This window comes from Protopterus annectens, chromosome 4.part0 (assembly GCF_019279795.1).
Source record: "Protopterus annectens isolate FY-2018-M chromosome 4.part0, PAN1.0, whole genome shotgun sequence".
Lineage (NCBI taxonomy): Eukaryota > Metazoa > Chordata > Ceratodontiformes > Protopteridae > Protopterus > Protopterus annectens.
Window position 1 is genome coordinate 674,018,700 of NC_056733.1, and position 14,766 is coordinate 674,033,465.

Here is a 14,766-nt window from a genome sequence, read left to right on the forward strand (position 1 = left end):
TTTCCCTGACCTGGGTATAGTAGTTAGGGCAATAGGTTTAAGGTTGGCTTTCCATAGAAGGCGTACAGAAAAACTGATCATTGGCAAGGACAGTGTCCTCTGTGACTGTCTGGATGACGGTCCCCTTTGGTTGTCTTTCACTGAGATGAATTCAGGAGCACTTTTACTAGCAATAACAAATGAGTAGGGGGGCCTATGGGAGGAAGGCTTGATGGTTAGTTAGCAGACACAGAAATGGGGAAAACACTGTCTTGTCAGCTTTTCAATGAAAAAAGCAGATTCTGAAAAGATAATGTGAACAATGCAAATACTTTACTACAACAAGCACTCACAGTTTTCTCGGGAACAGAGTGATTAAAGAAAGACATATTAATAAGGTCATACTTTATGAGACAACCTACTGCTTGTAGTGGCATAGGTAGCCCTGAGTATGGCTTAGGCACCCTGAGTTCAAGTTGTGGCTCTGGAGTTTGATGGCACTGGCAGGGGAAAATGGGCTTTTTCCATCCTTGGGTGAGGGTAGAGTGGAACAGTACATGTACTGCAGCAGTTCCCCTGGAGGAGGGGTCATATATGCAGCTTGAAGATGAGCAATTTGGCTCACCAAGCCACCAAAGATTGTGGTAGCCTTCATAGTGGGTGTGTGGGAGCTTGCACACATGTGCCATTAGGAAGTGAATGAGTTCATATACAACATGGGAGGCTTGACATTTGCAGACAAATGGGCAAAAGCACCTAGGAAAAATCTTTGACTTCGCAAGCAATGACTCAGTTAAGTCTTTACAGTACTTTTTAAAGACTCCTTACAAAAACCTGCCATGGTATTTCTTTGAGGTCATGAGGAACAACCATGTTGTACTTCTCATCAGACTTGCCTTGTGGAATGCCTTGTTAGTCATTATTGTCCTGCACTAAAATGAATGCATCTAGGTTCTGGATAGCAGTGGTAGGTAACTGAGTTAAGTGATCACAAGTATCATAGTTGTTAGGTGGGATCAGACTGCACCAAAAGGCAGTTGCCAAGTCAGAATTTTCTGTGTTTTGCCTCTGTACATTGCAGCATTAATGAAGAGTCACTAAAACCTTGCTACTTGTTTTAACTGTTAACAATAGATACAGATCTGTTAAACTGCGTAACCCCCCCCCCCCATCTCACACACACACACATTTATATATTTGCAGGTATTTTAAAGGGTAAGCAGCACAGCAAAGCCTTTTGTTTGTTTTTTTGGGTTTTTTTTTTTTTTTACTTGGTTGCTGTTGTCACTGCCTGTTAAGTTAGTTCTCGCAGCCTTTGTGAATCCTTAATCAGAATTTTGACCCTTATGGAGTCCTCCTTCATATTTAATCTTTCTGACTAAAGAAACACAGGTTGAAGCTGAAAACAAGTGTGTTTGTAAAGGGGGGGGGGTATGGAGTAGGATCATTGCAAAGGTTGATATTACTGAGGCAGAAGCAGTTCCTTGTTAGTACTGGGGGAGCAATTTGTTCTACAAAATAATGAATTGTATGAATATATGGCATTAGAAGAAACACAGATTTGAGCTTTTGGGACCTTGCATTAATAATGTATTAGACATTGAATTAATATGACTTTCTTCTCAAAAATAGATTAACATCTGTTGGTCTAGTTGCTGTTTGTCTTTTGTTGACCAAATGCGACTTGTTAGATCCAAAGAACCTTTTTTTTGGGGGGGGGGGGTGGCTGTTGAGAGGTTTTCATTAGAAAAGTGCTTTGCGGAATCATTCAATATGCAGCTGGAGAAAGTGTGCAAGGAGGGTTTATAGTAAAATAAAGTAGTAAGGAAATTATCCACACACAGATGTCTGTATTCGCACTAATATAGATTTTCTCTGCAGAAGAGACTAGCTGGTTTTAGGAAGTCAGTTTTTGTTGCATTGTTTGTTTTGAAGGTTTTCATTTGTTAGCTTGAGTTAAGTGTAATTATGTTCCTATGTTTCTTAACCTGCAGTTACTTAGAGATATGTAGGTTTTCTAGTATATTCATCTTGTAAACACGTCAGCATGTTATCTGATGATGTTGGCAGCCATGTTTTCCCAAAGCTACCTGAACACGTTCCTGCTACCTGCATCCTTCCTAGTGTGAGGCTTGTGTAATCTGCAGCTCTGCTGCCTCTCTCAGCTCATGTTTATATAGCTGCCAAGCTTTAACAAGGCTCTTTCCACTATTTACACATCTAGGAAGCTTTTGGTAGTGTGACCATTGAGAGATGATAGTTTCGTTTTGGTAATGAACACCACTCCATAAGTTGCATTGATTCTTTCCCTGCAGTGACTGACTTCAAGAAGTTGAGTCTCTCTACCCCAGAGATGCAAGTCCTTAAAAAGAGGAAAAGTGTTCTGTGTGTTAGTGTGTCATTTTGGGAAAGACTGAAGAAGCCCCCCCCCCCCTTGTAGTTTTGCTCTGCATTGTAGCTAAAGGACAATGGTGTATTATGCCATACTAGTTGTGTAAACAGAAGGCTGGCATTTAAGTGCTTAGTCTTTCCCTCCCTGACCTGAATCCGTACAGAGCTTATGTCACTTGGAACAGCAATGGAAAATATGGCTGTTCTTTTTGTGCATGCCTTTTATTTCTTGGTGATTGACTTAGAAAGAAAAAGGAAGGAAGATAAAGTATGCGAGGAAATGTTTGAACAGGTGTGACCTGAGAGCACATGAAAGATATCACCTCATCACAGAGCTTTGTAAAATGCTATGATGTCTGTGTGGTTCTTGACCTGAAAACCATACTGAGGAGTCTTAACTTCCACTTACAGAATCTGGTTCTGTCACTCACTCGCCTCAGCACGGACATGCACTTTACAATTCTGCCTCTCTTGACACTATGCATCTCCTTGCCTATCTGTGCTTGAAAGAGTAAATACAGGGAGACTGTTCATTTTCAGATGTGGCTGGGGTGAAGCAGTGTTGCATTTCTAGAAGGTGAGTATGTCTGCACTGCAGCACAATTCAGAGTGATAAAATAAGCTCTGGCAGTGTATATCCTTTTTTTCAAGGAATAATCAGGCATACATAAGCTAAGTAAGTATACTATGTTCTGTAACACTTCTACTGGAGACGTGTGGCTAAAGATGCTACATTACATCCTGTTTGTTAGCACAATTAGCACATATTAAAGTAAATATTAAAATACTTTGCAATGGTTGGCTACAGTCGTGTCCTAGCAGGGTTCAGAATGTGATTCTCTGTGCTGGTGGCTGACATTTTATATCAGTTGTACTTCTGCATTGGCCATTGTGTACTGATCTGCACACTACACAGGAAGTATTTTTTATTGTATATACTGATTTCTATTCCTCTTGTAGCATTGGTGATAAGTATTCATATTATAATTTGTTTGCATTTTAAGTTTTCCGGTTCATGCAGATTTCATGCCCAAAAGGGTTCTTAGATCAACCTTCCTACCTCATTTTGCAAATGTCACTGAATAAAGTTCACTGTAACAGAACCCTGCTAATAGAAGGCAGCTGTGCTTCCCACCTTGTTTGAATGGATGGTTATAGTTTTACACATCTAGCCCACATTTCCTCTGTCTGAGGAATGATTTCATGTATTATCTTTGAACAGCTCATAAGCTATGACTAAACTACTTTGAAGATGTCGGTGCTTAATGCAAGTGTTCTTGCATAGTGTGCATTGTATGCAGTTGCTTAGAGATTAATAAGCAGATCTTGAAAGTTCGCCGTTAACCCATGCTGTTCCTTTTAAGTTTGTGGTATATAGAGGCTGTTTTGTCATGTAAAAATGTGTGAACTTAATCCTCGCTTTCTGATTTTATATAATAATTTTCACCACTGCAGTGCACTTCCAGAGGCCAGGGTGAAAAAGAAATGTATACATTAGGAATCACAAATTTACCCATTCCAGGCGAACCAGGGTTTCCACTCAATGCTATGTATGCAAAACCTGCAAACAGACAGGAAGAAGGTAAGAGGAAGTGCTTGTTTCAAGTTGACTTGAGCTGTTATTTTTACTGCAGTGACTCCTTTTAAGATCTGCTTTTTATGTCCATACTAACTCATTGCTCATGTTGCGTTGTAGCAGTGCACAGAGGTCAGGAATCCATTTAATGCAGTTTGATTTAAGTAGTCACAAATTAGTGTCACTATCTCTTGCCCCAGAAGGACTGTTCTTGTTATGAATGTTATGTAATGGTGCCACGTGCATTATACTGTGTTCTGTACAGTTTAGTGATGTGTGTGATGGATGTAGTAGCATGTTAGTTAAGCAGGTAAGACTCCAAAGCATTATATGCACATGCATGTTTCTGCACTGTGAGAAGGGCTTAAGCACAAGAAGTTGAAGTATGCAAGATATTTAACTCCTTCACTCCACTGGAGCTCAGAAAGTTTGCACTGTAACTTCCAATGGGCTGAGCCTAAGCCTTTCACAGAATCAAATTATGTCCTCACATTTCAAACAAATGTTTATATCTCTGGAACCATAGGGATTATGAAAGAAGCATAAATGGTAGTCTTCAGCAAAAACTACTTTTATAGTAGTAGTATTCTTTAGGTTCTAGGTTGTAAACAGAATCTTATAAGTCACAGTAAACGGCAACAATTACATTTGTAATATTTTTTAAGCAACTTACAATATTTTAGCAAACACTCAAGTCACACACAATATCAGCAGCATTTTATTCATCTAGCTGACAGCTTTGTCTGTGTTAATTGGTTGTTGAGATACTTAGAAAAATATGAAAATTATATCTAAATTAATATAAAAACAGCAGTTAATATCCATCTGTACTAGACAGAGGTCATATATTAATGCAGTTGAGATTGCTGTTGTGTAAGCTTTAAGATGAAATATCTTAAAACCTTGTACATAGCATGGTTTTGGAATTACTGATGCAAATATGAACAAGCAATATTTGACACCTGGAGGAGTCGCTCAGATTTAATGAGTTAAGGTGTGGCTACACACAGCAGTACCCATCTATGTATCGATTCTTAAGTTTTCAGACCACTGCTACTCTACAGCTATCTTCATTTGATCATTTTGTAGTTTTGGCTCTGGATCTACCTGCATTTATTGATCTGCATCATCACTGACTCATTCAGTCCCTGTAGGACATGAGAGGCTGGCATCTCACACCTAAATCTTGTGAAGTTTAAGCTTCTGTTCCTTTCCCCTTGCTTTTGTTGGTCATTATGCATTGGATGGTGATTGCTGTGCTTAGCTTGTACTGTGTGGGCACGTGCATCTGCATAATCAGTATGCCAAGTTGCAAAGTGATGGTTTCCATAGCAGTTTCCTGCCCCAACACCCCAACTTGTTGCATGATGCACACTCCTGCAGTAGGATATATACCAGCCCGTCACTCCCCAGCTTATTCCTCCATTGCCTTGGCTTTTAATTGAGTCTCAGTCATACCATATTTAGAGTTTAATCCTTATGTGCCATGGAGCAAGCTAGTCTGCTCTTCTTACATTTTAAAACTACTCGTTTTCATAGTCAAGAAAAACAACATATAATCTTAGCATGGTTGACTGTTGGAAGTGCAAGAAGTGATATTTTAAACATTACACTGTGACTTTTGTGAAGAGTATTTGCAAAACTTATTTTTGTGCTGTTTAAGTACTTTTGTAGATGGATTGTTCCCCGTGCGTCTTGACACTGGGTGCTGTACTCCCCACATCCTTTCCACTTGCAGTGACCTTGGAGTTAGTATAGTGCCTTGAAAATGAAAAATATTCCTAAGGTGCTGCAGTTTCCTTCTTCCTTAGTGTCATTGCACTTAAGATCCTCATATCTTTAGTGATACCCCCATTAGCACAGCTGATGCAGCAGGTGTGAGAGATTCTTATCTTAAGTCAGTAAAATTTAACGTGTGTGAGCCTGTGAAGACTGGCACAGAGCCGTGTTTGTCATCCGAGGATTTGTAAAAGTAAATACTGCTGAGGTTTAGCCTCCAAAATCTTCGTGTAAGCTGGCTCATGTATGACACTTACATTTTATAGTGTACAGGACTGTAGTGACAAAAATGTAATAGGTAGGAGGTAAATGTTTTGAAGAACTAACTAGTAAGAGATTGTAACATTTATAACAACTGGAAATTAGGTGCCGAGAGAAAAAAATGTAGTTTGGTGCCTCCGGGAACCACTGCCAGTCTTGCAAGTTTTACCATTGATTATGCTACCGAAGACTTGGATTCAGATTAGGACCCAGGTACATTAGTTGTCTGGTGATTAAAATGTACTTGCTGCACATGCTAACTAGGCAAATAAAATACTCCAAGGACCCCTTTCAGTTGTATACTAGCCATTCGTATAGAAGGTTAAAGTGGTATGAGTTTTATCCATTGCAGACCTGTCTCATACAGGTGGGTGCAACAGTTAGTTACATATTAGAGCCAGTGTTTGCAGAACTTGCGCAGTGGCTATGTGCCTCTGTCCTATTGCATAATGCAGTACCTAACCAAGGGGGGAGGATGGGTAATGATAAAACTTCTCTAGTGCTTCAAGCCTTGAGTGATAGCATCTCTTCTGTCATTTAGAAGTATTTTATTTTTCTGCTCTGGGTTGGGAGCCAGGGCTTAGAATAAGATAATAGGTCAAACACTAGAAACTTGCAGGTTGGAGACTGTATAGGTGGATTGCTGCTGAAGATGTCCACATCCAAGTCTTATTCCTTTCAGATAGAACCCCTTGTCACATATTTGATGCAAGCAGTGGAGCTGTTTACGTTGGAAAAGTGTAAGTTTTTGTTCTGAGACCTCGATAACAATTGGAAATGTTAAAATTTCTCTCCTGCCCTGGTATTAGTTTAAACAACTTATTAAGCCCTGTTTTGTATCAGTTTTATAGCTAAGGTCAGGAGATGGGTACACTTGGTGTTACGCAGCCAATGGTTGTCTTTGACTGCTCAGTGATGTTATAGTATTACTGGCTAAAGCCTAACTTCTGCCTTCTCTGCAGCTTCCTAAACTCACTGAATGTGTAGAAGACAAGTTCAGAAGGCATGTTCTCGTTGTTTTGTCAGACAGTTATTTGGTCACTTACTGAAGAAGTATGTCTTTCTTCTGTCAGAGGCAGCAAGTATTTTCGTACTGGCAATCCGTAGCATTTCAAAAACCCCTGTTCTGTCTACCAACAGTTCAGTTCTTGAACAGTTGTTTAAGCTATTCTTAAGGGAAGAGTTAACAATTTGTGTTGCCAGACCACCGTTCACTAACGTCTGTGCTTCCAAGGTATCTTAGGCAGCTAGGAGATAATTTTCGAATGTATGCTTAGCAGTGTGTTCATCCCCTATTTAATTCTGCTCTTCATTTGTGTGCGTAATACAGCCTAGCCAATGATGGAGTTGATAGTGGCACAGGTTATAGCAGGAGAATATCATTTGGAAACCTGCTTGGTCTATTCATGTTGACATTTGATTGCTGTAATACTCCAGAAATGGATTAGGATGCACATTTTTGTTTACAAAGACTGAAATGGTTAAAAAAAATACTGACATTATTGAAATATATTCATACCCTTGTGAAAAGCTCATGGGTTTTGTTGGCACTAATCTCCAATTCCTTTCCCATGTTTTCTTTCATTTTTCTCAAAATACTTATTCTCACCCCCACCAGTTCTTACCCTGTTCTTGTACACAGATTTTTTTATTGAAAGCTGTGTAACTGACCATTTGGCTGGTACACAGCAGTCCTTTAATCATTAACTTTTTGTTTCCTTTTACTATGACCATCATCTCCCTTCTGTTTATCCACTTAGTCTGTCTGCTCGCTCATCAGTGAGATGTTTGTTCTGTTATCACTGAGAGCCCTAAAGCCATTTGTTCCTCTTGGGTGATGAACAAATAAAAGTAGTGGTGCTGTTGGCTGCTGGGGAATTATTTTTTTTTTCTTCTTGTTCCTTCCATTCCCTTCTTCATTTGCACACTGCATCCCAAGGGGCTGATGTGCAGTGGCTATCCATAGATTGTCTACCACTTCTGAGAATGATCTCCTCCCCATAGCTTTGCTCCCTCCCTTTTGAAAGTGTTTCCACTAGGGGACCTAGATGGAATTAGTATCCTGCCCATGTACCCGCAACCCAAACTCTCTCCCAGAGAGAGAGGTTTGCAGACTCCACTTTGTCATTCCTCTTTCTCCCAGACCAGCTCCTCCTGTATCTGGGCTACTAATCAAATTTAATTGTCAAGATCATAGTCATGGTGTTATCTCTGTATACCACAAGGCTGGCACAGTTTATAAAATTAAAAGAACCTAGCATTTTTCAGATCATCCATTGCAGATAACTCCATGATTCTGCAGAAAATGAGGCTATTCATCTGAGGTATGGATACTTTAAAACTTGGCTGGAAAAAAGTGTCCCTCCCCCCATTTTTGTAGTAAATTTGTTTTGTATTTTGCATGTTTTCATTGCAGATGATTTTCAATTTTTATCAAATTCTTTTTTTTTTTTTTTCTTCATGTTAGAACATGTCTGCAAAGAACATTGGTGCTAACAGCACCTAAACAGAATTGTAAATGCTTTTTTGTACCTTCCTGAATAGTTCAGCAGAGTTAATGTGGCCCACAGAATGTTCTTTTGGATTTGCACTGATGTTCTTCGTGTTGCACTGTTGCAGTCCTCACGTTTGGGTTATCCCTGCCAGGGTAGCCCTCGGCCAGCCCGAATACCAGAGACTTAGTATTTCTGCATCGGTTGCTGATGCTTGATGACTGACGTCAGGTCGTCAGTGGTATAAAGGAAGGCAGCCGACACCATTACATCAGTCTTTCTTGCCGTGGAGCCCGAAGCAGAAGCAGTTTGCACAAGTGCCAGTTGGCCGCTACCTGAGTTTTCGTTTCCGAATTGAAGTTGAAGTCTTCTAAAACTAAGTATCCCGTTGGGGATCCTTTTTTCTTGCACTAACTGATGTCAGAAAAAGTTAATTGTCTCGTCTATGGAAAGCAAATACCACACCGAGACTTCCACTCTTACTGCATCACTTGTCTAAGCCAAGACCACGACGTCTCCCGTTGTCGTAATGCCAGAACTATCTGTCATCGGGCCCTTATTGTAGCCAGATATTTTCGTTTACAGTCCTTGAATTCCGATATGGCTTCGGTAAGCCATCTGACCGCAGATCTTCCAAAAAAGCATAAAGATAAAGACAGAGATGGACTGCACAGGTCCAAACCTTCCGACCACGCTTCCGTTAAGCTAGTCGTCAGTCCTCTGGTACTCAGTGAGGTGCTTTTGCAGCCCCTGGTGCCTGCTTCACTTGATTTGCAGGCCACTACAGAGACCCTTTTGGAGTCCAGTATGCCGCAGAACTCTTCTTCGCCTAAGGATCCTGTGATCATCACTATCTTGGATGGGTCCGGAGCCGCTGACCAGGCACCAGCTTCTGAGGAAGTCCTGTGCATGACCGAATCTTGACACAAACAGACGTCTTCTTTCGTGACTACCGTTCTTTCGAAAACAACCAAGTTCCTTAGGCCCAGGGTTGGAACCACACCCAAGAAACCAACTACCCACTCTCAGGCGCCTGCTACTTGCTTCAGTCTCAAATGCTTAAAATGGCAGAAGACCGTATGCTGAATTGGGGGAAGCCAAGCCACTCCTTCAAAATGGAAAAGAGATCTGTCTCCAGTAGTCTTGTCTGAACAAGAGTCAGATGAAGCTGATTCATCTGACTATGAAAACATACAGCCTGTCTCCACTTATGAGGATTCTGATGCAGAGGAATCCATTCCTTCAGCCTCTCCTCCAGAGGATTTTTCCTTTGGGGAACCCTGCATACCTTAAGGGAGCATTTCCAGTGGGCGAGTCAGGACTGCCCTCAGTCTAAAAAGAGACTTGGGGAATTCCTAGATCTTCCGCAACACAGACCCTTTGCCATCCCCCCCCAGTCCTGGATGTGGTGGAGGATGTTTTCCTTGAATCCAGCTTGACTCCAGACGCCCTCCCTCCTGCTCCCAGAAAACCAGACCGGTACTACAGAGTCCCTGACTCTCTCAAATATATTTTTAAAAATCCTACAGCTGACCCTGAGGTAATTTCTCAAGGGCCAAAAGGGATTAAAGCAACCTCTGCTAAGAATCCCACCCCCTCAGACAGGGATTCCCAAGCATTGGACAGATGGGGTAAAAAAGTATACATCTTAGCTACTCTTGCTATCAGGGCACTAAATTGTCAGTTTCATATGCTTAAATATCAGCAATATACCTTGGAACTCCTTAAACAAAAAATGTCCTTTCCTGCATGGGCAGAATCTAAAAATTTACAGGACTTGATGCATTCTGCAAGTCAAGTAACCAAACACACTTTGCACTGTGGTTTTGATGTCCAGAAGCTTCTTGCAGGGCAGCAGTCACTGGATCTGTCATTAGAAGACATGCCAAATCTAAATTGTTGGATGTACCCTTACACAAAGATAACCTATTTGGCACTAAGGCAGAAGAGGCCTTAAAAAAGATGGAAGGAAAAGCAAAATCTATGCAAGCGGTTAAAGATTTCTTACAGGTCCAGCCCCTCTAGGTTCAGCAGGCATTTTCCCTCCAAGCACTGGTCATTTCCTGCTCCGAGTATGCCGGCCCAGCTTAGGCCATGTGGAAACAGACCCCCCCCCCCAGACAGCAGACCCAGGGAATGCAGAGATCTAAGCAGTGGACTACCTCCCAGACAGCAGACCCAGGGAATGCAGAGATCTAAGCAGTGGACTACCTCTACTTCAAAACCAGGGAGTTCTAAGCCACCCCCTTATGGTAAGAACTCACAATGAGTCGCCTCCTCCCTACCTCCCCCCTCTGCCCACCTTTACATACCCCTAGGAGGAAAACTCTCCTTTCATTCAAGTACCTGGGCCTCCATTACCAAGGAACTAGGGGTGCTGAATGTTGTGTCTCAGGGATACAAATTCTCCTTCCACACCCTTCCCAACCCTAAAAGAGTTCCCAGATCTACCACCAAATCAGTGGGCAGAGGCTCAAAAGCAAATCCATTCCCTGCTCTCTTTGAGGGCAGTAGAGCACATTCCTGCAGAGCAGATAAGCCAAGGCTTCTACTCAATACTTTTTCTGGTTCCCAGAAAAGAGGGCACCTGGCCACCCCATCCTCGATCTATCCATTCTAAACACCTTCCTGATGATGCCAAAATTCAGAATGCTCACCCTCCAGCAGCTGCTACCCATGCTCTCCAAGGACACTTGGCTAGCCACCCTGGACCTAAAAGAGGCCTACCTCCACTTTTCCATCAGGGAATCATGCAGAAAATATCTCCGATGTTCTTCGTGTTTCACTGTTGCAGTCATTACATTTGGGTAATCCTGCTGGCAGGTTGCCCTCTGTCTGCCTGAATTCAAAAGTCTTGGGTCCTGTGTCGGCTGCTGTCGCCCCTTCCTTGACGTCAGGTCGTCAGGGGTATAAAAGATGCGGCCAACGCCATTTTCTTTAGTCTTTCTTGCCGCGTGGTACCCGGAGCAGTTCGCAAGTGCCAGTCGGCCGACTCCTGAGATTTTCATGTTCGAGTTTCAGATCCGAAGTCTTCGATAAAGCAAAGTACCCCGTTGGGGAAACTTTTTTTTTCTTGCTCCAGACCGATGTCAGAAAAAGTTAATAATTGTATTTATTGTGGAAAGCAAATACCTCATAAGGACTTTCATTCTTACTGTATTCCTTGTCTAGGCCCTGATCATGACATAGCTAATTGCAGATTTTGTGCTAGATTTAACCAACGCACTGTTAAGCGTCGGTACGACTTTGCATTTCATTACTTTGGCCAAAGATTTAATTACACAATGTCGTCTGATAGCCATCCGACTACCGCAATTCACAAGAAACGCAAGGAAAAGGACAGGCATCCACGGTCCAAAACTGACTAGGCTTCTTCTAAGCCAATCGCCGGTTCTCAGTGAGGCACTTTCGCAGCCCCTGTCGCCCACTACCTCAGAGCCGCAGGCCGCTTCCGACTCCCACGTGGAGCAGACTAGGCCTCTGGAAACTCAAGGTATTGGACAGTTGGAAAATATCCCCTCAGATGGGTCCGGAGCCACTGAGCATGCATCGGCTTCTGAGGGTGTTTTCAGGCCTACACAGTTATATATAAAACCGACTACAGCTTCTTCAAAGGCAAAGGCTAAAGCACCACTAAAGACAAAGAAACAAGTTCAGCAAGCCCATGGACAGGCCTCCATGCCTAAAAAACAGATGCTCAAAATGGCCGAAGACCTAATTACTTTGATCAGGGGTTCCCATCCCCCTCCTGAGAAGAGGCCTAGGCAAGAGACAGAATATGAATCTTCAGATCCGGTTTCCATTTCCTCTGACTCCTCTTCTGACCAAGAATATGCTCTTCCTCCCTATGAGGATTCCGATGCTGAAGAATCTAGCCCTTCAGCCTCCCCTCCTGAAGATATTCTTTTGGGGAAACCCTGCATACCATGAGGGAGCACTTGCACTGGGAGAGCCAAAACTACTCAGAATCTAAGAAAAGGCTTAGAGATTTTCTTTTACTACCTCAGCACAGGCCTCTGGCTATCCCTCCTGTTTTAGACATTGTAAATGATGTATTTTCAGAGTCCGGCCTGTCCTCAGACTCTTTACCCCCTGCACCTGTTAAGCCAGACCGATACTACAGGGTTCCAGATTCACAAACATTTCTTTATAAAAACCCTGCTGCTGACCCGGAAACTATTTCTCAGGGTCCCAAAGGGGTCAAGGCTTCCACTGCAAAAAACCCTATCCCCTCTGATAGGGATTCAAGGGCACTGGACAGATGGGGGGAAAAGGTTTACACTTCTGCTACCTTGGCTGTGAGGGCTTCATATGCTTAAATATCAGCAATACTTAATGTCACTGCTTAAACAGAAAATGTTAACAAATTCTGAATGTGCAGAAAACAAGGAAATGCAGGATTTATTGCATGCAACTGAATAAGTGGGAAAGTATACTTTGCAATGTGGTTTTGATTCTCTGGAGGCCTCTTGCAGGGCCGCTGTTACGGGTTCTGTCGTTAGGCGACATGCTTGGTTAAAGGAACAGAATCTGCCTGATCATGTTAAAGCAAAATTATTAGATGCTCTGTTACAGCATGATACTTTGTTTGGTGTTAAGGCAGAGGAGGTGTTAAAGAAAATGGAGGACAAAGCTAAATCTATGCAAACTGTCAAAGATTTTTTACAAGTACAACCATCTAGGTTTAGTAGACACTGGCCTACAAAGAACTGGTCCTTTCCTGTGTCAGACAGACCTCAAAGGGGCAGATCCAGGCGCCCTAGAGGCAGATCCTACAGGTCAAAGCAATGGGGTGCTTCTACCGCCAAAGTTGGAGAAGACAAATCACAGCCATACAGGAAACAGACCCAGTGACTTCCCCCTGCCAGCACCAAGCACTTATCTGCTGGCAGCACCCTTAGGGGGAAAATTAACACTTTTTTCTCAAAATTGGCACATTATAACCCAGGACAAGTGGGTTCTAAATATCGTGTCACAAGGGTACAAGTTCTATTTCCATACCCTGCCAAAGGCAAACTGCTGGCCAGATCTGCCAAAAAATCAATGGGCAGAGGCACAAAAACAAGTCTCATCCCTCATGGACATGGGGGCCATTCAACAAATACCAGAGCAAGAGCAGGGACAAGGACTTTACTCAAGACTGTTCTTGGTACCCAGAAAGGGCCAGACCTGGAGACCAGTACTGGACCTATCTATTCTGAACACGTTCCTGGATGTACCAAAATCCAAGATGATGACTTTGCAGCAGCTTCTGCCCTTGCTGGGCAAGAACGCTTGGCTGGTGACTAGACCTAAAAGAGGCTTACCTGCATTGTCCCAATCGGACAATTGTGCAGAAGATACCTCAGATTCAAGGCTGGCTCAATGCATTACCAATTCTGTGCACTGCCCTTTGGCTTATCTACTGCGCCTAGGGTCTTTACAAAGTGTCTGGCACCAGTAATTGCATTCTGCAGACAAAAGGAATACAAATATATCCTTACTTGGACGACTGTCTAATTCAAGCAGAGAACAAGGACATTCTTCTACAGCATCTGGCATTTGTGAAAAGACTTCTAACATGCCTAGGGTACACAGTCAGTGAAAAGAAATCAAAACTAGTACTCTCTCAAGAGATAATATTCCTGGTTGCAAGCTTAAATACAACTGCCCAGATGGCTTATCTCACGCCAGACAAACAAAGGCAACTGACTGCTTATTTCAAAATGTTGGCAACAAAGGCCCAGTTATCTGCAAGAAAAATTCTGCAGGCTTTGGGCTTCATGGCATCATGCATCCTACTAATTCCATATGCAAGACTGCATATGAGGAAACTTCAGTGGTACCTAAAAAGTGTTTTGGACTCCACATTCCCACAGCCTGGAAACAAGGATTACTCTCATTCCCTGCCTACAACAGGAGTTTCAATGGTGGGCAAAGGCTTGTCACCAAAACAAGGGACAGACATTCACATTACCCCCAGCCAGGCAGACGCTAACAACCGATGCGTCAGATTATGCCTGGGGGGCCCACATGGCAGGAAGATGCATTCAGGGCACATGGTCCTCAACCCAAATGCATCTACATATCAATCAAAAAGAGATGCTAGCTGTTCAGAATGCCCTGACAGCCTTCAAGGACCTACTTCATCTGGGACAACTGCTGATAAAGACAGACAACACCACGGTCATGTGGTATATAAACAAGCAGGGGGCCACACATTCTTACCCCCTTTGCAGACTAGCTATGACTTTGTGGGACACAGCATTAACTCACCAAGTACATCTGCAGGCGCAATTCCTGCCAGGA

The 14,766-nt window shown here is 42.7% G+C and overlaps 1 protein-coding gene across 1 annotated transcript in view; it reads left to right on the forward strand.

The window, feature by feature from the left end:
- ARPC3 (actin related protein 2/3 complex subunit 3) overlaps positions 1 to 14,766 on the forward strand; it is a 187,940-nt gene that overhangs the window by 69,699 nt on the left and 103,475 nt on the right. Inside the window, exon 5 of the mRNA XM_044068646.1 lies at positions 3,826 to 3,952. Coding sequence (XP_043924581.1) covers positions 3,826 to 3,952 — 127 coding nt within the window. The remainder of the gene's footprint in view (positions 1 to 3,825; positions 3,953 to 14,766) is intronic.